The 24322-nt window shown below is 40.4% G+C and overlaps 1 protein-coding gene across 6 annotated transcripts in view; it reads left to right on the forward strand.

Annotated features, from left to right (window-relative positions):
- The window catches only part of slitrk4 (SLIT and NTRK-like family, member 4), a 140919-nt gene that overhangs the window by 19731 nt on the left and 96866 nt on the right, over window positions 1–24322 (forward strand). The window contains exon 3 of one of the 6 annotated variants that reach the window (XM_079669346.1): window positions 2202–13410. The exons of the other annotated variants lie outside the window; for them this stretch is intronic. Within the exon in view, the coding sequence (XP_079525472.1) occupies window positions 2202–2287 (86 nt within the window). The 3' untranslated portion in view covers window positions 2288–13410. Of the gene's footprint in view, window positions 1–2201; window positions 13411–24322 lie in introns of those variants that run through there. 6 annotated transcript variants of the gene reach the window in all.

Genomic DNA, 24322 nt, shown 5'->3' on the forward strand with positions numbered 1-24322 from the left:
AAAGGTATTAAATTTGACTTCGGGATTCCTGCATATACCCTGTTACAGAGCCCCTCCTCCAACACACACTAATGCGCACATGACCAATGAGGGCACGATATAAGTTTGTGCACAGATGGAAGGCTGACAGGCAGGTAGGCCATCCAGTTATTTTAGCCGGGCCGGCTCAGATGATTGGTCGTGCTTTTTACAGTACAACGGCTTCCACAGATCATTTTTTATGTATTGTCAAAACACTTCAGATATTCATTGCTATCGGGATGTTCAGAGCATTCCATGGAATGTAACAAAAAGTGTATCTCGAGCCGGTTTCTCAAACTTACCTACTCCACGTTTAACCTTTACACATAACACAGACATATAAAATACAGGACACACAACTAAGTAAACAAAAAGACGAAAAGCTGTCACTACATTGTGCACATTTGGGACATTAAGGTACACTACTTATTACTGCAACAGCAGCTGATGGTAAGGACCTCAGACAACTTCAATTTAAAACAGGCTATAGGGACAAGTGCCATCAGTTTGAGGCTTGATTGAATAACATTAATTACAAAATAAATCATACTATCAAAATACTACAACGAATGAAAATAAGCATGAGATAATTGAAACTGTGGTTTAAATTAGTTCTAATAGGCTATTGTTATTTTTAGATTTAGAAACGAAAACATTTTTTTTTAAATTTCTGGCGTTGCTAATGACGACCATACTACCCGTGAACGATTCGCGAACGTTGCAAGCACGCTAAAGAAAGAAGAAAGCTGAATGATGTTAAAAACGTGGATCAAAACGGGAGGTATTCGGAAGAGAGGTACAGAGGAGAATATTACCAGCGAAAGTGAACAAGTGAATGAGGAGGAGGACAGTCATCAGCCGAGTACAAGCGTAGGCTCCGCCAGCAACACAAAAGTGATATGCACAGCCGCTGTGATGGAGGAGAGAAGTGACTCAGGAAGAAGGCATTTGCTCAAAGGATGGAGAGAGGTCAAAAGCTGAAAAAGCACACACTTGTCCTTAATTGTTATCTTTTTTCTTATGTTTTTTCTTTTCTTTTTTACTTTGCCACCACAGAAATGGCAATAGCAAACATCAGCAGACTGAAGATGAGCTATTAGCCCTTAGGCTCATCTGCTCCTGGAGGCTTCATTATTATTGGAACTGAATTCCCAATAGGACATTTTCTGTTTTGATGTGGGTTGTTGCAGGAAGCCTACATTCACACTTTGGTATAGGTCCAGGAAATGACATGTGTGTACAGTTGACATTTGTTGTGTGAGAATAAGTTATTATTTTGTTCTTTATATTCTCACTTGTGGTATGTGAGTGAGTGAGAGAGAGAGAGAGAGAGAGAGAGAGAGAGAGAGAGAGAGAGAGAGAGAGAGAGAGAGAGAGAGAGAGAGAGAGAGAGCACAATAAATAATGGTATTATGAATACATTTGCCTCCGAGTCCTGCATGAACTGTGCATAGACTGTATTTTAACATTGGTCATATGGTGGTACTTGGTGAGCCAACTATTTTCTCAGGTGGTACTTGGTGGAAAAAGGTTGAGAACCACTGCTTTAGAGGATTACTTTTAGCTTTCTTAGAGATGAATGCCCATTTCCACAAGATGCTTATATCTACAAATATTTAGCCAATATACAAACTACTGCATGTCTCCAGAAGATATTCATCATTGAAATTAACATACAATAAGACTCAGAACATTTAAAATGTTCAGCATAGTCCTATTGCCATGTCACGGGGGAAATAAGTAAATAAACCAATACCCAGGCACCAATTGATTTGACATATCTTAAAATGTAAAATAAATGAGTCAGAGTTGGATATCCCTTTGCTGTGAAACATCAAACATATTTTACACATGCATCATCTGCTTCTACTGTATGTGTTAATGTCATTCTCAGAGTGTAAACTGAATAAGCGCCTGCTGTGATGGTTGGCTACAAAAGAAAGCAATACTATGAGGATGAGATGCATTTCAGTCATTTAAACAGCGCTGATGTGGGAAATCCAACCGATTTTGGATTGCTGCAAATTAAAACATTTTATTGGTGAAATGCAGAAAAAAAAAGGCCATTTGCCCTTTAAATATCTTATTCCAAGATGTCTTGTATCAAACAGCATAATGATGGAAAACACTAACTGTTTTGCCCCCTTCATTATATGATGTCAACATGTATCAACCCCCAGTGTTGGAATATGGATCTGTGCCAGTTGTGATGGAGCAGATGGACGAAAGTCAAGATGAAGATCAATGTGGACATGCGTCTTGTTGAAAGTCAGAGGCCAGTCCTCATTCCTCCGAGGGCAGGCGAGGACACGGTCTTCAAGATTTCAGCACTTTCAATATTAGTTTGTGCTCTCCCTGTATTCCATCATTGTTTGGTTTTCATATTCAGAATGTCACATTTATAGTGGCAAGGTGGACAATATTGATTTGTTCAGGAAAATGTGGCAAACAAATCTGGCCTGGAATAACAGCAAAGCCACTTATTTAACCCACAGCTAACTGTTTTTGATCAAACAAATTGCTCCGTATGGATTGGAAGAACATTACACGCCTGTGGTATTAAACACAAAGCAAGATTTACAACTTATCCAAAGTAATCGGACAAAAATAATGTTATTTTACAGCTTCAAATGTCCATAACCATTATTTAATCAAGCGAAGCATAACTTCATTGCCTTATTATATCTTAAGTTCCTTAAAAAGAACCCTCCTCCTCTGTTCCATGAAATATTTGCATAAATTATTAATTTTCATACGTGTTCCTCCTGTAGATCTCCTTAGAACCCCTAATGATGGTTTTCAAAGCTCTTAACATTCTTGGGCCTACCTATTTATCAAATGTGTCAAACTCGAACCTGAACCCTCTAGAAGCCTGAGTCTTCTGGAACCGGCCTTTTAATTATTCCTCAAGTTAGAAAAAAGACCCACGGCATTATTATTATGACCAGGGGTGCACATAACTGGTACGCAGGTACGCATGCATCTGAAATGGGTAACGTCACTTGTGTCACAAAGCGCCTTTGCGTACCGACGGACTTGTGAAGCTTTTCCAGAAGGCGCTTAGATCACAGGACGACAGTCGGTCGCCGTGTGCACCGACGGGGCTGCTGTTAAACTCCGCCAACTGGCTGCGGAGGGAGACTCTCCTGGTTCTGAGTAACTCACTAAGGAAGTTATGTGCACCCCTGATTATGACACACGATTGTAGAACAGCCTCCTCGAGGTTCCTTGGAACATGTTCCTACTTTTCAACTCAAGACCCAGCTTTTTTTGTTGTTATTTTGGTATTCTTATTTTAATTGTATGTGTTTTTATTGATTTTTTATTCTTAATTCACACTTTTTTGTATTTATAAAATGTATTCCAATTTCATTCATTCCTGTTTTGCTGTTCTTGTTAATCACAAAGCTAAGTGTTGCTCAGTTTGTTACCTGAGTTAGTATTGATTTTTTTTTGATAAGTTTTTTGTTTGTGTTAGCTTTGAGTACGATAAGTGCCATATAAATGAAGTTTGATTTAATTTCTGATCACAGTTTAGTATAGCATACTAAGGATCCAAAAATGCCATGACTTGTCGTTTTATGAACATGTCCAGATTGAGAAACCTTGATTACTACATCAAATCAATCAAACTTATGACTAATCCTTTTTTTAAAACATGTTTTAAAATGTTAGAATGTTCTCCTCCTTTTGTGTTTATCTAGCTTGTCGTTTAAAAAGTAATGTTTGCTCTTAGTCTTAATGAAAGAGTTTCTGTATGCTCCCATGTATAATGAAACATTGATGTGTGTGTGTGTGCGTGTGTTAACTCCTCTTATTTGATCCATTACATTTATTTTGTCTTACAAATTGATGTTTATGGGCTGCATTGTCATTTAATGATAACATTTGTTTTAGGGAAACAAAGAAGAACATAGTATATCCAGACATAAAGTAGTAGAGACAATCACAGATATATATTTAAAGTGTTTAGGGTGACATCTCTCCAGGGACAACAGATGAAAAATAGCCTCTTGGCTTACTCATAAATGTTCATTGATGTCCCTGTTACATTTATTTAAAGACAATCAAAATGATTAGTATAAGTACAAGTAATTACATGTTTTTAAATCAGTATCCAGCCTGAGAGGTCAGATTATGTAGATGTCAAAGGATAAGTACATTTATTTAAAGTGATTTTCCAAAAACCCTTCTGGAAGTCTGGAAGACATGTCCGCTTACCAGAAGGACTACAGCATTTATGTTTAAATCACCTTCTTGTTTTAATAGGTCAAATGTAGCACCTTTTCATACACGGTACAGTTTGACATTTTCAATCAATTACAATATTTCTTTATTTCCCACCTAAACTGTAAAGAAAATGCCGCGTTACGGCCGCGGCGTTCGCAAAGATCACGGCCACTATAGTCAATGGGTGCTATTACACCAGACGCGTTACGGGGTAGAAGCATCCCAGAAGCGTCTCGCCGCTGGGCTCCGCTTGAATTAGGATTGAAGTCTATTTTCGACGCGAGGCGTTGCAGAGGCGCCGGGCAGGAAGTGGACCGGTCAGAGCATCCGGCCCATCCCCAAAATAAACAAATTTTGCAGACCCTATCCCTCCGTAGTCTTTCAAGTCGGAGGAGAAATGCCAGCGTTCTCCTTCGGTTTACAGGCACTGTGTAAATTATATTTATACAATAATTATGATGATGAATGCATTTTTTTACCACTAAAATACAGCAACACCTCTTTGATTCATGTCGTTTATAACTGGAATGTTATTATTATTATTATTGACTTTGTCTGTACAAAGTAGCCTGTCCAGGAAATATGCCGAAAAAAGCCGTGGCGCAGCCGTAACGCCACGCAGACGGACCCGGTGGAATCGAGGGGTGAGGCCTGAAAAACAAGTTCTGGGCTCAACTGGTTCAAGCTCTGTATCCATACATATCTAAACCAAATTACACTTTATTGGTCAGACGTTTCGTGATGGGGCTCTAAGGGTTAATCTTCCCCACCGATGAGGGCGTTCAGCCGGGAGTCACCGCTAACCGAGTCACAGTGGGTCTAAACTAAAGGGATGATCAGGAACCCTCAGCGGGAACCCCGTGAACGTTCTGCCGCACATCTCTCTGCTTTCATAACACACAGTCTGCCTTTCTCCTCACAGTGCTGCGTTACGGCCCGACCACACAGCGGCGTGCGTTGAAGCTTGCCGGCGGGCGTGTCTGAAACTCGACCAACAATCAATCACATGAATCTCCCGCCCCTGACACACAAGCAGCGGTTTGATTGGCTGGAGCTTGTACTGGCATATGAATCGATTGGCTGAGGCGTCAAAAGTTGAACATTGCTCAACTTTTGCAGCGAGCCACGCCAGCAACGCTCCGTGTCGCCTCCCACAATGCAGTTCGGCGAAAAGTGACGTCACCCCATTCAAAGTGAATGGTGAAGCGTCAACGCACGCCGTTGTGTGGACGGGCCGTTATGCAACCCGCTTGCCGCCCGTCCAACCCGCTCCACAGTGAGCCATTTCTTCTCCCTCTTCATTCACACAGCCAAAAAGGTCAACTGGGACGATGACATTTGTGTTATTAGATAGTCTTTAATCCTGTCGTTTGGTGACGTAATGCTTCCCCTGTGTGTGGATGCTTGCAGAAAGTCAGTGTCAAATTTCGCCTGTGCAGCATTTAAACCCAGAAAAACATGAAACGGGAGCAATGTGTGTGTGTGTGTGTGTGTGTGTGTGTGTGTGTGTGTTAACCGCAGTGTTTCCTTACCTGCAGTGCTTTCATGCTCTCACGTTACCAGTTCTCTCTTTTTCTCTCCTTCCGACACCTCTTCTCTCTCTCTCTTGCTTGCCAAGCCAGCCGGTGTTGACGATGCACTAGCTGTTGAAAGAGAACAAGTTTGTGTGTGTGTGTGTGTGTGTGTGTGTGTGTGTGTGTGTGTGTGTGTGTGTGTGTGTGTGTGTGTGTGTGTGTGTGTGTGTGTGTGTTTGTGTGTGTGTGTGTGTGGGGGTGTGTGTGTGTGTGTGTGTGTGTGTGTGTGTGTGTGTGTGTGTGTGTGTGTGCCGTTGACAGAGCTGAGAGATTTAATTGACACCCACTGAGAGAATTATACAACCTTCCAAATGCTCTCAATCTCTCTGCGTGTTTGTGTGTTTAATGTTTTCCTGCATCTACATGTTGGTGTGTGTGTTATTACAGGAGCATTGGACTCTGTTATCCAGTGCTCCTGTAATTATTTGTATTCTCCTTGAATCTTTAAAAATGTGTATTCACTCCGTATTCCCTCTCAGCTGTAACTCATCGCGGTGATGTGCTGCATTATGAAGATCTTTAATTGGCTGTCTTTTTTTACAAGCAATACAAACGCGGGGAATTACAACGTTATCGCCTTGCTATCTGACTGTGTGAGTTGATGTGCATCCGCCTGCACACAGGTGCATTCTGGGATTATTGGTTGTGTTTTCGTCTGACTTTATGCCACTGGTGCAATAACACGATGATCTGACAATACTCAATTGCAAGGGAATAGTGTAGTGCACTCGAATGCTTACTTAAAGACGCTCCAATCAGTATATTTGTATTTTATTTTCCAGTCTGTTCTTTTTTATTTATGTAAAGTGCAGCCGGACAAAGTTTGTGACACTAAAACGCTAAAATGACTGAATGTCCAATGAAGTGCAAACGCCTTCGGGTACGGAAGACTTGAAATGCGCAATAAATAAAATAAATAATGCTATTTGTTTTATCTCTACATGCGTACATCCGTTGCCGCAATTCAATGAAAGACATGCCCAAAGGCGATACGTCCCTAATGAGTGAAATAAGCATTTCATTGTGACATCAAATCAAATCACAACACATGAACAAAGACAAAATATGTAATTCTATAAAGTACATTTAAGTAAAACTAGTATTTCTTTATTAAAAAAAGAGGAAATTATGTCTAACCCCAGGTGAAAACAGTGGAATCTTAATAAGCTAGACAGCCAGATATTTCCCACGGGAGTCATGGAGACCAAAACTAAATTGTGTTACGGAAAACTGACCCCGCAAAGGTCACACATGATCTGATCACAGGTCAAAATCGTATTAGATGGCGCCCCTTGCAGTTTCATTTGGGATGGTTTTCCTCACGTTTGGTGTGGTTGATGGGTATTAAAATGCTTCACATATGACATACTTGCTTACATGGTAGGATTCGGATTGGTCCATTTGGATTTTAAGCGATGCTTAGGACGCTCTGGTCAAGGGACTGTGCAGTCATATCAATCCGCAGGAAGAAGCCCGTTCAAATGAAACATCAGCGGTGCCAAAAAAAAAACATACCTTTTCCTCCATTAAAATACAGCAAGTAAACATTTTTGAATTTTATTTTTTATATTTGTGGGGGGTAAAGAAAAAGAGAACGAAAAAAACAGCGCAAGAAAATGAACGAGAAAAAGCAAAAGCTGGAAGACAGAGAAATCAGCAGAAGAAGACAGATGGGAAGTACACACTAACAGGAACACTGTTCGTTTCCCAATGTCGAGTAGAGCTGCTGCAGAGCCACTATTTCAAGTATACTACGTTAGGGCTGTGCGATTATGGCAAAAATCATAATCACGATTATTTGGGTCAATAATTGATATCACGATTATTCATTGACCATTTATTGAACTTTAAAACAAATAATATTTTACCAATAAACAAGATCAACAAATATGTTGGAGCGCACTTCCAAAACCATACTAAACATATATTAATATGATAAATAAAAATAAATTCGACCAAAATAAATTAAATCAAATATGTTGCAGTGCACTGTCACAACCTACTGAAAACTCCTTAACATATAGCCAACATTTTGGTAAAACATATTCAACATATTCCACTCAGTTAAACATTAAAGGCTGGTCCATCGTCATGGTCCAGAAGTAACAGGAAATAAAGGTTGAACTACAATTTAAGACCAAATAAAAATGTTTTGGCCACAATGGCAGATGCTGGTAGGGCTGCTCATGTCATCTCTTAAAGATTTTTTGCAGGAAACACCAGCCTGTTTACATGGTCTGGTTTCAGAGATGAGCGCAGGCAGGTGACAATATTGCCACCTGTACTGAAGACCCTCTCTGAAGAGGAACTTGTGGCAGTGCTGCCACATATGACACAGGGAAAAAAGAAAAGACTCTGAACCCTTTCTTTGCCATTATATAAAAATAGTGTTGCTACAAAAGTATAAATTAGGCTTACTAATAAGACAACTCAGATCTGAAGCTACACAGGAATCTGCTGCCAAAGTGCAATAAAAAAGACAAAATTAATAGAATCAAACCCATTTTTTGGCCAATCACAAAAGCCAATCACGAAGCTTTGATGCGTTCAAGTGCATTATTCTGGCACAGGAAGATTATGTTGCAGGAAATTAAAGATAAAACAGAATATTGTTGTTCTATTTTTAGACACATCTCGCGATCGACTGGGAATCTCCCCGCGACCCTTCTTTTTAACGAGTTGCTGCTCTTGCTCTGACATCTTTGCTCGCGCTGAAGACTCACAACACATGTCACTCCCACGTGGCCGAGTGGGCTTTTAGGGAGGGGCGAAAGCGCACCCAGCAAAAATAATCGTATTTTGTCAATTATGCTGTTTTCATAATCGTCGCAAGCCATAATCGCGATTAAAATATAATTAATTGCACAGCCCTATACTACGTCATCAAGTGGTGCCGAAGGACTGTTTCAATGCATGTTAACTGCCCAGCATTCTGCGCCACACGATGACGTAGCATACTTGAAATAGTGGCTCTGCAGCAGGTGTACTCGACATTGAGGAATGGCCACGGTATGGGCTCTGGCAGGGTTTTTAGTTGATGGAAAAGAAAATGTGAACAGACTTGGACGGTTACAGAAAACCTGGATCAGTGCTGCCGTCATTTTAATTGACATTGCTAGTAAAATTAAAAGTAAAATCATTTTTGAAACAATACCATAATGTTCAAATCAATATATACTGGCAAATAACTGATTTGTTTCCTAAAAAGCTTTTTAATAGGCGGAACATTTAATTATTTATTTTGCTATAGCATCTCTCCACACATTATGCTACTGTAGCGTGCATCCTAAATGCTGGTATTTGGAGCCCATTGTTGTCAATGTGGGGAATCTGAAATCGTGCTGATTGGCTTCTTTAAGACTGTAATATACTATACATCACAAGTCTAGTTCCACATATCCGCACCAGCACTGGAACTGGAACCAGACCTGTGAATATAAGTCCCGCTAACCGACCCGTGATTAAACACACGGGCTACACAATAACTCACTATAATTGCTTTCTACCACCTACATAGATTGTTGCTTTGATCCATAATAAAAAATCTGCGAAAAATCATCCCCTTTGAAAGATTGATCTCATTCTGTTTCATTGTTTTTGTGCATACAGTACATACAGCGTCAATAAAGATGGGATCTATACGTGCAGATAAATCCACATATTCATCAGCTTTGGATGAGATGATATACAGTAAATCACAGCTAGTGTCTAATCCTCCTTGTTATCTTTCCCACTGCCGCCCTATTGCCTTTTACAGCCTCGGGAAAGCACTTTCATGCATGACACATTTTACATCGTCGTGTGTGTGCGCTTTCGTCCAATATGCAGATGATGTGGTGAAATCAATGAGCGTACGACATCAGCTAATCCTGTGTATGTGTGTTTGTTCAAAGACGTGTATGCATGCTTCTATTTGCAGTAGCACACAAGCTAGTCTACTCATGTTTGTGCTTTTCCTTTCCTACTGTTCTGTCATCGTTCTATGAATGTGTGCACGTAGTTCTCAGAGTCTTTCCAAAGAGGCTGAATGAACCCTAACTCCAAGTCCTCCGTATGAGCCACTACACATGTGTTATAGTGTTTGTGTATGATGCCATAACATCACTAGAATAGCAGTTGGAGAACCCCAAGCCCGATGCATTCACCTGCTCCTCGGATGGATCCATTTCCAAAGTTTTGAAGTCGTTCTTCTTCAGAGTATTCACAAGCTTTTAGTTCTAATGTGGAAACAAAATGGACGCTAAAAAGCAGATGTGTTGTAGTTTCTTGCTGGAGAGGACGTTAACAGGAATGTTACCTGGAACTCTTCTGATTATTCCAACAACGGATCATCTCATCCTAATCAAGTCTTGCCATTTTAGAGACATTTCATATTCGCTTCCAAATAAATGATATCTCTGCCTAGCCTACACGCTTCCAACAGGTTTAAAAACGGAGTTCGAAACATTACTTATTAGGCGAAGGTTTAAGTGGAATTATCGCCTTTGGTTTTCAGCAAGTTTTGGTTCACGTCCAAATGTCATCCTAATAGATGTATTTTGTGAAAATGTCAGTGTCTGCAATGTTGTTGGCATATGAATGATTGATTAATGGCAAACATCATACATTTGTCAAATCACAGTGACCTTGACCTTGGACCACCAAAACGTTCCTGAGCTCTTGCGTTCATATATAATAATAATAATGCGAAAAAAAATAATATATGCATGTTACGTTCCCTCCTGGACTAGGGGTACAAAGAGAAGTAACAACATATCAAATAACCGGGAGAGAGAAAAAAGGGAGGAAACTGATTTCTGAAGCCACAAGGTGATGCTTTAATTAACCAAAAGGTAAAGAGGGCTCACCAGCCAATTCGCAAAGTAAACTAATGATAAACAAAAAACAACTTTCCTATTAAAGAAAGTGACTAAAGTACACTGGAGCACATCTCCTAACTTAATAAAGTTATAAAACACAGGTTAAACTAGCAGGCCTCACACAGAGACAGAGACACCACACATGCAGCCCAGAGGAGAAGGGGGAGAGGGAGACTGCAGCCTTCCTCAGGTCCTTTGTGGACGCCCGGATTGGGAGCACCTGAGGGGGAGGCTGCAACTGGAGGGAGACAATCAGGGGGAGAGACACACAAACAAACCACGGCACGTAACAATGCACATCAAATGGGTTGGATCCATGCGACTGATGTCATTGAAACCTATGATACTTCCTTTGGTTTTTGCTTATGATGCTTAATGACGTGAAACTCCTTCTATAACTACTGTACCTTTGCTTTAAATCTCACATTGCTTCTGTTCTTTTGTCATATTTCTGCTGCTTCGTGTTATCCTTCAAACACGGAATAATCTGATCAAAACCTTTGAATATGCATATGAGTCACATCAGTGACAAGAGAGGTAAAAAAAGTGAATATAGAATCAGTGCCCACAGTACTGATCTACTGATATCACAGAATAATGTTTAGCATTCAAGAGAGTGATGCCCGGTGGACTCTAAATTACACATTTCCATATAAATGAAAGCTCAGCTTGAAAGTCAGCCCGTAGTGATTCACTGAGATGAATGTTAGACTGTATACACATTCTCCACTCAATGGAAATTAGTATAACCTCTCAGCGGTGTAGCGTACATGTGGAGGCGCTTTGCTGTGACCTCGGCATCCTATACATTTCAGGAGTAATAAGCTTTGAATGTCAATGTGCTCTTTAGATGTAGAGAGCTCTGGCATTTAAATGTTGTGTGTATTTACACAAATCAGATTATGAAAGTATCTTCAGGGTAAATTAATATGATATTAAATAGTCAAAGCGAAACACATGCTACACAAACTGTGATAAATAGAATGTGTTGTTTGTGTCCGAAGCAGCTTTGGAGCAGCTCAGTCTAACTGGCTAGCAAACGCAACCAATATTGACTGCTAGCCACTGTCAAGTCTGCAAGAGCCAATTGATGAATTTAGGAATTGAACTGACTTGTACATATTTCACTTTGGCCAAACAAATGGCCAGATAATAAAAAAAGGGCCATGAAACATCAAGTGCCACATTATTAAAGATAAAGATATCTACAAAGGCACTCTGCCAGGCCCTAAGTGGACAGAGCGTATACACCAATTGGTTCTTCTTTAGCCAATGATACACTCTTCAACCAAGTTGAGTGGAAATTGGGAGTAGTTTAACCACCACAATGCTGACAAATAGACAAACAAACAAACCCATCCAAACACAGGTCTAAAATACCACAATTGGGGGAATATAAGAACGAATGCAACTTTTAAACTGAGCTTCTACCTAAATTACAGAGATAATTAGAGATGCAAAAAAACTACATTTTTCATTGTAAGGAAGTTCAAAGACATTTCTCATGATATGAACCTGGTACTAATTCCTGTCTGTAAATTAGTGAATGAATCAACTAATTTTGTTCCGTCTGAAATGACTCAACAACTATTGTCTCGATTGCCGTAACATTCTCCAAAGACTTGTATGGTGCCAGAGGATTTGACTGCCTTTAGTGATCCCCTGGCTCTTCCTCTAGCGCTGACAAAAGGTTGACGTTTGTCGTTCAGAGTGAGATATCTACTATTGGATGGCAGCGGGGTGTGGTTAGGGCCCCGGCTGCTGGAGTGATGGGAGCGGCCCGGCCGGGGCCCAGACAGCTGATCAGAATCAATCAGGTAATCAGTCACTGGATAAAGCATGTGGTAAACTGGTTCTGGTCTGTCTTGCAGTAGGCTGGATCCTGGAGGACGCTCTTGGCCGCGGAAACGGACCCATAAAGACCACGTTGATATTTGGGTTGTGTTCTTTTGGACAATAAAACCCCTGTTGTTGCACCCAATCCCATCTCCTTCCGTCCCCTGTTAACTGTGTTTGAGCAGAGAGGCTCACAGACGGATTTTCATTAAGTCTTTTGCTTAGATTATAGATTCTCATGAATTTGGTAATCCATTGAGCTAGCACAAAAGTCTGTACAAACTTCTGACTTTTAATAATTCCTTCTGAATCTGTGAATTGCACTTGCGTCACCAGCAGGCGGACTGGTTTTAATTGTTATATATGACCAATTTATGCAGACATATATTACAATCACTCATTCCAAATGAAGTTGACATTCATTGGCTTGAACTCCAATCAGTAGTGTGGAGAATTACACCGGCTGGCTCATTTTCAACCATTTCCCAGTGCGAGGCTATGAAGTGCTATGCTAAAGGGAATATATTTAATAAAAATAAACAGGGATTTTATAATTATTATAATTAATTAACATGCAGAACCTAAAATTAATATTCCTCATGCAAGCCACCAGATTTGTTTGAAATAGAAAAATAAATATGGTGAAAGAACCACTGTAAGTGCTTGCTACAGTTTAAACAAACTTAAAACACTGTTTGCAGGTATTCCCATAAAGTTTGGATGGAAAACGGTATTAGCCTTGTCAAAGTGTTTTTTCTCACATTTTTTATGTATTTTGTCTCCCTCTGTTCTCTCTCCCTTTCATAATTTTACTCTTGCTGAAATTGTATTTCGTTTTATTCTTCTCTAACCCAACATCCACTTTTATCGTTGTATTAAACCGTGCTGTGAGAAGACAAATAAAGAAATTGTATTCAGTAACTCTCGCTGTGCTTACCTTTTTTGAAGGCTCCAATGTATTTTCTTAGTGCTGGTTTTATAATAGAAGAACATTACAAAGCTCCTTTTTCTTGGTCTTCAATGGAAATGTAACACCACAGGATCGTGCAGAATCACAGTGGCTCAAATATAGCTTTTGTAATTGACTGCAGTAAAGATATTCTTATGTCGAGGAACATAACTAAGTGTAAGATATTGTGTACACCCTTGGAATGGTAGCATTTAGATTAGCCAAATATCCCCAGAAAACCGAAAACAGATCAAGTTAATCAAGTCCATCGCTTTGGACACTAAAATGGATACTTCCGAAGGGAGAACATGAGTACTTACAATCATATTTAAAAGAACACAGTTTTTAAGCATAAGGGGGACAAAACTACTCAATAAAGCAGCACTATGCATATCCTAGAGCAGGGGTGCCCACACTTTTTTGGCTGGTGAGCTACTTTTGAAATGACCAGCTAACCGAGGTCTACCAACCAAAAATAAAATCCCAAATTGCAAGGGTTGCTGAATAACACGTTTTATTTTTACATGGGATAACTACAATAGGGCTGCAACAAACGACTAATTTGATTATCGATTAATCTATAGATTAATGAAACGATTAATCGACTATTCGGACTACTGCTGTGTGCCTTGCACAATTTCTCAAACGCTCTTATTTAGCCATCAACTTTTAGATTTAGTTTGAGGTTGTTTTAGGCATGTGGAAACTAACAATGAAGACAATAAAGATGAATACTTGATTCAAAAATACATATATTATTAAATTAACTGAACAAATTGTGAACAAAATTAACATTGCTTTTTATTTGAATTAAATAAATAATATTTCACATCAAAAGAAACAACAATGTTTTAACAAATCGTATTAAATAATCTGATGACAGAACTGGAAACAGAATAGCTGAAACTTTAACAAAATAAATAACTCAGTTACTAAGTCTAATCATTAACCCATGTTTGTATAATGTAGTTAACTCCGTGTGTTGCTGCTAGCATACATAACACCTGACGTGGAAACGTTACTCGTGGATGGGGCTACAGAGCTACGAGAAAGACAGTCGAACCCGGTGCATTCCTCCGTCTGAATGTGGTGCACTTTTGCTAAATGTTTAGACAAATTGCTCGTGTTACCGCCCTTACATGCTAAACACTTTTGGTGACGAGCATTGTCCACCTCAAGACGGGTAACATGTAACCACACCTTGGAGCGCTTCTCTCCACCATCTCCTCCGTGTGTTGCTGCATGTAGGAGCTGCGTGTGTGTAAACTGCCCCGCCCCCTTGCAAACAGACGGGGGAGAGAGAGATCTCTTCTGGATTGGAAAGATAGAAAATACACCGACCATAGACGCATTTGTTTGTCTTTTTGCATGTTAGAAACGAGTTGGCGACACTAAGACTAAGAGATAATGTTTGTGTAGCAATAATACATGACCTTTCTCTTTCTCAACTCGCTACTCGGAGGGAAGTCGCTGTCATATGCCTTGTGAACACTCCGATAATGCCTCTCCACGTTACCTTTATTTGGCAGAGCGACGCTTGCTTTACAAATAAGGCAAATAACCTTTGAATGTGACATCACAAAAAAAGATTCTCCCTCCCATTCTGTGTGGAAGTGGTATGTCTTTAGCTTTTTGCTCGTTCCCGCACTCATTTTGTTGTTTGTCTCTCCCGGCACTTGACTGATTTTGTATCGCTTTGCATTCTGGGTTAACAGACTGGAAAGCAATAGGTCGCTTTTTCTGTCAATCAAGTAAACTCCTGAATTAAGTGGCAGGGAGGCCAAGGGAGGAGGAATCAAAAGCTGTTTTGTCTATTTTAACGGAGCTGGATTTTTTTTTTTTATGAATGACTCGCGATCTACCAGCATTGCCCCCGCGGTCGACCGGTCGACCGCGGTCGACGTACTGGGCACCTCTGTCCTAGAGGGATTCAGAAACTGATGACAACATAAGGAGACATTTATGGGACTTGGTTCATTCCTGAATTACTGACAGTTTCCTGTTGGCTGCCCAGACTTTAATTTTTAAGATTAAACTATCAAAAGTGTTATATATGAACTCATTGCTTCCAGCTGTGGGTTACAAAATGTCCCCATATGCCAAATAACTCACTTTGGGTGCAGTCAGTGTCCAGGCAATTTGATTATTCACAGTCTGAGCCGGAGCGTTGGGATTTGTCTTTTTGACAGCACCACCGCAGCCTGTCTCACTGCTGTACGACTTAGGGAGCCGGTGCCATTTTATTTTACATATAACCAAGCTTAAACTGTGTTGCACGTGAAACATACGCAGTTTAAAAGTCCCTTTGGCGAAAACAATTCACATATATCAGCGTGTTCTAAGAAACACCAATTTGTGAACTATATCAACAGATTTAGTTTTCCACGTGTTATTTCATGAAGTGAACTCAGAGTGTGTTCTCCAAAAGTCAGGTGATAGTTATAGAAGATTGGGTTGCATTTCAAATCTTGCTAATCTTTCTGTGTTATCAAAGATTCTTGAGTCCTTAGTTTCTGCTCAGCTAAAGCTCTTTTTCAATTCACACAACATCCTTAACCCTATGCAATCTGGATTCAGATCAAAGCACAGTGACTGCCAATCTGAAAGTCTTAGACGATATTAAGGCTGCTTTTGATAAAAAATATGTTGGTGTTGCATTGTTTATTGACCTAGCCAAAGCATTTGACACTGTAGATCACCACATTCTGTCTAATGTTATGTCGGTGTCTCGTTTCGGTCATAACGCCATTTGCTCGTTTCAGAGCTATCTAACCCAGGGGTTCCCAACCTTTTTCCCCAAGAGCCCCCCCAAATGACTCCTGTTGGAAGTTGCGCCCCACCCCCCCCCACGCAACAGTGGTAATTCAAGTTTAAAAGTCTCAAAATGCTACAACTACTGTCACAAACTGGATGAATGTGAAGTATTTTGTTAAAGGAGGATGAAAGCGTAATTAAGGAGCACTATTGGAGTGACTTTGATGGTTATTGGACTCAGGATTAATTCATTTGGATTCCCGCTGTATGAAGAAATTAAAGGACGGCGGAAGTGGAAACAATTCACAAAGGGATTAAACTGTTTAAAACACATGCTCAAAGTAAGCCGGATTTTGCCGATGTGTTTATGTTGATTCAAAAGTCGTAAATAATCTACAAAATGGAGGAGACCGATCTGATCGGAGCAAGTGGAACAAATAATCCAACTGAAACCGGCATGGACAATGAATATGTTTTAAAAATGCGCTTATCCAGAAAAGCCCGGTTTGGACACTTTATGGGCAGAACAAACATTTATATTAAAGAAAGAATTATACATTTCTGCCTTTTTATGCCTATAATAGCTACTAACTTGCATTTTTATTCAAATTAATTAATCAATTATTTTTTATATTTTATTGTAATGTAGAGACAAGGCTTTTAGTGACATGTATTGCCTTACAATTGTATGTAAAAAAAAACATTTGGTTCCCCCAGGTTGGGAACCACTAATATAACCAACCGTACTACATGCGTCAGGTTGGGTAGTACTGTCTCTGACCCTGTCACCTTGGAGAAGGGAGTTCCAAAGGGCTCTATTTTGGGGCCCTTGCTCTTTTTATTCTATGTAAACAATATGTGTAATCAGATGCAATTTCTGTCATATGTATGCATAGCCGTGGGAACATGTTTCAAATGGGGGGTGCTGTGGGGATGACACCAGGGCTGGTTCTGACCAATGTGCTGTTAGGCAAGATTTTAGCTGGCAATGAAAAACCTCTACAAAAGACCAATACACTGCAAAAAGAGAAATATATTGACATGGTGCACAGCTTATATAACAAGGCTTCAAATTTATTATATATTATAACATGTCTTAATTGGGGGGGCGGACTTCACATCCTCTCGGGGGGTCCGGGGATACCCCCCCGGGAAGATTTGTTTAACATTTTAAAGTAAAATGCTTCAATTTGGTGCACTTTGAGCGCCTAATTAGAGACTGATCTAGGGGGTACAACTCTAAACACCCAGATGAAAAAGATCGGTTTGCATTTTATTAATCAAATAAGTAGGTATTTGAACATTTCCAATAACCTACCATAGCCAATAACAAATACATGTAACTTATTTTATTTGTGTTGTTCATTCATATCTTATTTTACCAGTTAACATTTATTTATTTATGTATATTTTAAAATCTCTCCAGTTTTAAACAATATTTTTGGTTTACTGTCCTATAGTATACATTGGAATGATTTGAAACCTGTTTTTATTTATCCTAATAATTATAAAGGTGTGCCTTGGAAATATTTGTTTACATAAATTGTGATCAAAACGTTTGAGACCCACTGAGATAACTTCGACTAAATTGAACTATCTAAGCCCTCAGAGTCCTTTACCTCACTGAGCCTCTCAGTCTGACAGGAGAGCTCTCCCTCCACATTATTGTAGAAACAGCTTCTTATATCCGTTAGCGCAGCAGAAGCTAACAACAATCCCCGCCGGTACCGCGGTATCCCCTCTCTCTATCTCTCTCACTTTGGCTGTGAGCGCCTGCTAAGCCAACATCCCCCACTTTCATCACTTATAGCGCCCATCGTACAGGGCAAATGGAAAATGTAACCGGGGTGAAAAGGGTGTTATCTTTATTTAATTATGAATGTTGTTACATCAAGGCTGAAAATTCGTTTTTTTTTTTTATTATATCTTGTGGAAGTGCAGATCCCCTGTCCTCCACCAGGGGGTGCTGCAGCACCCTCAGCACCCCTACTTCCCACGGCCCTGTATGTATGCTGATGACACTATTGTATACTCATGTGCACCTTCTCTGGATATGGCCGTTTCCATTTTAAAATCTGATTTTATCACACTGCAGCATGCGCTTCTTGATTCCAAACTGCTATTGAACGGTAAGAAAACCAAAGCAATGCTTTTTGTTCCCAAGTCAGCGTCCTCTTGCCTCTCCATTGACACCCTTGATGGTGTCTCTGTTGAGTTTGTTGATACATACAAATATCTGGGCTTTTGGTCATTTTTTTTGGTCAGGCAGCGCGTGAGGCTCAGGTTTGAGAAGGCTAAATAACTTTTTTTACCTGACGCTACCTGCCTCCGGCATCTATAGAAAAGAGATCGACTCAGTGAAAGCACCGCCTGCTGGCCAATCAGAGCTCAGTGTGCGGAGTTTAAATCTCTCAAGTCATATTACAGGATAAAGGAAATACAGTTTAAACTGCCGTATGCAGAGAAGACGCCGACGTGTCGCACTTATCATTCATATCACACTGATATCACATCATCAATCAGATCATCGATCATATAATATCATATTTCCTTATCTGAGTCAGCTTCTCGAGCCGTATCTGGCCGTGCAACACTCACATTGTCACATACTGTATGAAGTATTATTTTAAGGAACACATTAAGTTGACGAAACACTCAACTCAAATATAATTAAAGTCAGATCCACTCGTGTCTTAGCAGTGATATCATAAAACTGTTGTGCGCTTTCAAACACTTTGTAGTTTATTTATTTTTAACCAGTTGTTCTGTATTCAGCTTGCAGGTACAACTATGTGGTTTGTATCCTGGATTATATGTTTAAGTCATGGATGTTTAAAGTTCATAATTGTCTATAGTTTACTTTTCATTAATGAAGTATGACGCTGAACTGTCAGTACGCTTGTCCCTGTTTGTGATTGGTCAAATGTTGCTAACCCCGCCCCTTTCACGTGAACGCGCTCTCAGCTGGAGAGAGAAACCCTGGCTTGATTTACCGAGTTGATAACCAGCGTCGTAGGACCGCTAAGCGAGATCTCGTTTGTTAGTTTGTTGTTGTTAGTTTGTTTGTTACTCAAACATATCCAGGGTATGTTGAACCGGCTTCGTAGTACAGGGCACAGGTGGCTGCATAGCAGCGCTAATGTCAAAGACACAAACATTATATTTTCATTTTACCAGAATGCAGTGACAACAATATTTGGGAAGGCTTAGCCTTCCCTAGCCTACCCACCGCCCCTGCTTTTGGTTAGACAGAAATCTAAACTTTAAACACCACATTGAAGTTCTAACTAAGAAATTGAAATTCACTCTTGGCTTCCTTTACAGACTTAAACGTTGTTTTTCAACTTCTTCCCGTAAAAGGTTGGTCTCTGGCTTATTCCTGTCCCAGCTGGACTACAGTGATACAATCTATAGATTTGCCTGTCCCACTGTTTTGGCAAAACTTGACCCACTCTACCATGCTGCACTGCGTTATATATAAAATCCACCCTCTAGGACTCATCATTGCACAGTGTATAGCCTAACTGGATGGTCCTCACTTAGCAGTGTTGTAGTCAAGTCACCAATTCACGAGTCCAAGTCACTCTCAAGCCACCACTCTTCGAGTCCGAGTCGAAGTCTGAGTTACCCAAGGAGTGTTCGAGTCGAGTCTGAGTCATCATTAACTGTGTTCGAGTCCGACTCACCTAAGAAGAGTCTGATTCCAAGTCCGAGCCACAAGTCTTCATGTATTAATCTTTGTGGATATATATGTTGAAATGTAGCTGCTCCTCTACATTGCTTTTATGTTATACTAATCTGTCTATTGAACTGCTGTGAAGCCAGTTTGGCTACAATTCTTGTAATAGGTGCTATACAAATATAAAGCCTATTACTAATATTAATATTAATATTATTATTGTAAATGACCTTTAATATGTCTATATTTAAAATGAGTTATCTTTTAGAGACGGCTGAATCTTTATTTATTGATTAGATCACGTTACTCTGATGAGTGTTCAAGACAGCCTATATGTCTGAACTCGATTCTTAGAGTAATGTGTTACGGAGCCTTCTCTTCGATATTGTTTCCACATAACAAGCATTTTGCGTTGCTCTTTTCCAATGTGGAAGCAGAATGTGTGAAAGCATACAGCACGTTGCGGGGTGTGTCTCTAGACATCTTTAGACTGGGATAGCGGGGCCCAGTCCGTGAACTCGCCTCACAGGTGCACACGCCAGGATAGAGGACATCAGACTCCAGAGAAAACTTGCTCGAGTCCGATTCCAAGTCGGAGCGTCAATGTACAAGTCGAGTCTGACTCCTCGTGGTGGGGAAAATTCACGAGTCCGAGTCCAAGTCATCGTTTCTTACTGTCCAAATGTGCACAATGTAGTGACTGCTTTTCGTCTTTTTGTTCACTTAGTTATGTTCTCTGTATTTTATATGTCTGTGTTATGTGTAAGAACGTGTAACGTTTCTGCCTTCTTGGACAGGTCAGCATTGTGTTTTTATCTGGTTAAATACAAAATAAAAATATTCAGGAGTACAAAAAACATACAGAATTTTAACCCAGACCACAATCTTTTACAAAAAACCATGTCAGTCAAAGGCAGATGTCTTGTCACGGCCCTCAGTGTCTGACACTGACACAAAAGGCCACCTTTAGGTATTTTACGAGACATAAGTTTGAACTAAGTCCGATATATAGTCCCATTATTAGACACATAGAGCAAGTGCTCCCAAAGTCAGGAGCGGTAGTACAAATTATAAAGGCCCTGTAAGGTTAAACATGGTTTAAAACCAACCCAAGACCTTTTTCCTTTGTCCCGTGTGAAACCAAAACTCAATATTGAACACATATAAGTAAAGTACAAATGTACAATATTTTACAAAAACTACCAAAATAGTTTGGGTGCCATGATTCTGTATTATAGTTTTTAAAAAAAGCGTTAAAAGACATGCAAAAAACTTTGAATGACACACATGAATATTACGCAAAGGAAAAACTGAATATTTTAGAATTAAATGATTAAAAATCATCACCCCAGCTGCCATTAGTTTGATCACAAATTCCATTTAAATGAATGCAACAAGTCTTCGGAGCTAATCATTACTTTGTGCACAATGCAGCTCTTTCATCGGCCTCTCGTAGGCCTTTACCTTCAGCACCACGCTGCAGAGCTGCATCTAAAATTATAACTCTCAAAGTGGGCCAAAGAGATTTAGATTTCTCTGCTGTGATGTGTATGTGCCCTGATGCAGAGTTAGAGAAAGCACTTGTGTTATGCTTCAAATAATGTGAGATTTGTGGCTTTTATAATCACAGCTGATCAGATTTGGAGACATTTAGTGTTTTCAAATTGGTGCTGCGCTCAGTTTTCACTCAGTTCCTTTGGGCCATAAAATATACATATTTTATTGGCACAGAGACTTCATTTTCAACAATATATTTAACGCCATACTTGACAATGTGAACTAGTTTCAACAAAAACTCATTACTGTGGCCTGCAGAGCATCATGATGAGTATGAGAACTACAGTGTGTTGTAATATATATTTCCAAGCTGCTAGCAACACATTTATTAAGTATAATCATGGAAAATTGGACAATTATGCGATAGTCAAGGGAAATAATTGACTGTAAATGATGCCTCCGCTATTATCAAAGCAATTTAGTACTTCACTCCCTTAAAGTTGTGAGAAATAAGGGGTCAACAAAGAAAAGGCTAAGATTTCCTATTGTCGCTACTACCGTGGCCCTGAAGTGCAAGTCAAAACAACATTTCACAAAACACCACAGCATTTCACTAAACACCAAAGCATTTCACAAAAAAACGCAGCATTTCACAAAACACTGCAGCATTTCAGAAAACACCAAAGCATTTCACAAAAAAACGCAGCATTTCACAAAACACTGCAGCATTTCACAAAACACCGCAGCATTTCAGAAAACACCGCAGCATTTCAGAAAACACCACAGCATTTCACAAAACACTACAGCATTTCACAAAACACTATAGCATTTCAGAAAACACTATAGCATTTCACAAAACACGATAGCATTTCAGAATACACCACAGCATTTCACAAAACACTATAGCATTTCACAAAACACTACAGCATTTCACTAAACACCGCAGCATTTCCGAACACCGCATCATTTCAGAAAACACCACAGCATTTCTCAATACACCACAGCATTTCACAAAACACCACAGCATTTCACAAAACACTTACAGCATTTCATAAAACACTACAGCATTTCACAAAACACCACAGCATTTCACTAAACACCGCAGCATTTCATAAAACACTACAGCATTTCATAAAACACTACAGCATTTCCCAAAACGCTACAGCATTTCCCAAAACGCTACAGCATTTCACTAAACGCCACAGCATTTCACAAAACGCCACAGCGTTTCACTAAACGCCACAGCATTTCACTAAACGCCACAGCATTTCACAAAACGCCACAGCATTTCACAAAACGCCACAGCATTTCACTAAACGCCACAGCATTTCACAAAACGCCACAGCATTTCACTAAACGCCACAGCATTTCACAAAACACTACAGCATTTCACTAAACGCCACAGCATTTCACTAAACGCCACAGCATTTCACAAAACGCCACAGCATTTCACTAAACGCCACAGCATTTCACAAAACACTACAGTATTTCACTAAACGCCACAGCATTTCAGAAAACACTACAGCATTTCAGAAAACACCGCAGCATTTCAGAAAACACTACAGCATTTCAGAAAACGCCACAGCATTTCAGAAAACGCCACCGCATTTCAGAAAACGCTACAGCATTTCACAAAACGCCACAGCATTTCTGAAAACGCCACAACCCGGCGGCGCCATGGCAGAAAGCGCAGCCCTGTTAGTTGATGAAGTGGAGGCTCTGGTTGATGCCCTTTCCAAAGACTGAAGGCGAGCGTCGATTTGTTGCATGGATTTGGCCAGGGATCGCAGGGTGTTGGCCAAGTTGTTATCTATGGGCCCGGGTTGGATTAAGGTGCTTCCGGGCTGGTCAGCGTTGGAGTGAGCCTGGGAAGAAGTTTGGACGGATGAGCTCCTGGAGGGGTCGACTGCCTTGTCCTCTTACCCCCCCGGCCGCGCCCCGGTCTGTCGGAGGGGCCGGCTGGAGCTGCTGGCGTGAGCTGGGGAACGACACCTGAGACTTGATCTGAGAGCTCGCGAAGCTGGGAGAGAGTAACGGTACGTCTACACTACAGGCATCAAAAAATGCTTTCAACGCTTCGCCCATTCACTTGAATGGGGTGACGTAGAAGATTTTTAATCTTCGCCGAACTGCATTGTGGGGAGCATGGCATGGCTTTGCAAGCATCACGAGCATCTATCGGCATCAAAAGTTGAACAATGTTCAACTTTTGAGGCTCGATGCTTGGCATCAGCCAATGAAATCCCGTTTATGCAAATCCCGCCAGTGCAAGCGCAGCCAATCAAACCGCGTGCAAGCTGGGAGAGCCAGACCGCAGTTCATTTCCTCATATTCCAAACGAGATATTAGGGTAGCAAATCACCCGGTTCTTTACGACCGGAACTATTTACCGGGATACAAACCGGAGGAACCAGGCATGGAGGGAGGTGGCAGAGACAGTGGGTGAAACTGATTGTTTTTTCGCCTGTTTGGAGAGTTTATATCCAGTTTACTTCGTTTTAATATTGCTATTGCTTTGTATGTCGGGGGCGGGAGATTCATGTGATTGGTTGCTCGCAAAAAATCGCCAAGCTTCAGACACGCCCAGCTCCAAGATTTTTTCATGCCTGTAGTGTAGACGGGCCGTAACGGCCCCATCACACAGCAGCTTTAAAAAAATCTTGAAAATGTTGGAGCTGGGCGTGTCTGAAAGCTTGGGGATTTTTTGCGAGCAACGCAACCAACAACCAATCACATGAATCTCCCGCCCCCGACATACAAAGCAAAAAACCCCGGTTCTTCTCCACTCAGAATATGTGCAGAAAGGAGTATGACATTGTGTGCATTAATGTGATGCATATAGTCTATGATGTGGCAGAGGTAAAGTGTCAGCGGGAAGGGCTATGATGAACATGTATTAGATTAATGTCTATGGTGCTATTTT

The sequence above is a fragment of the Notothenia rossii genome, assembly GCF_949606895.1.
Source record: "Notothenia rossii genome assembly, chromosome: 3".
NCBI lineage: Eukaryota > Metazoa > Chordata > Actinopteri > Perciformes > Nototheniidae > Notothenia > Notothenia rossii.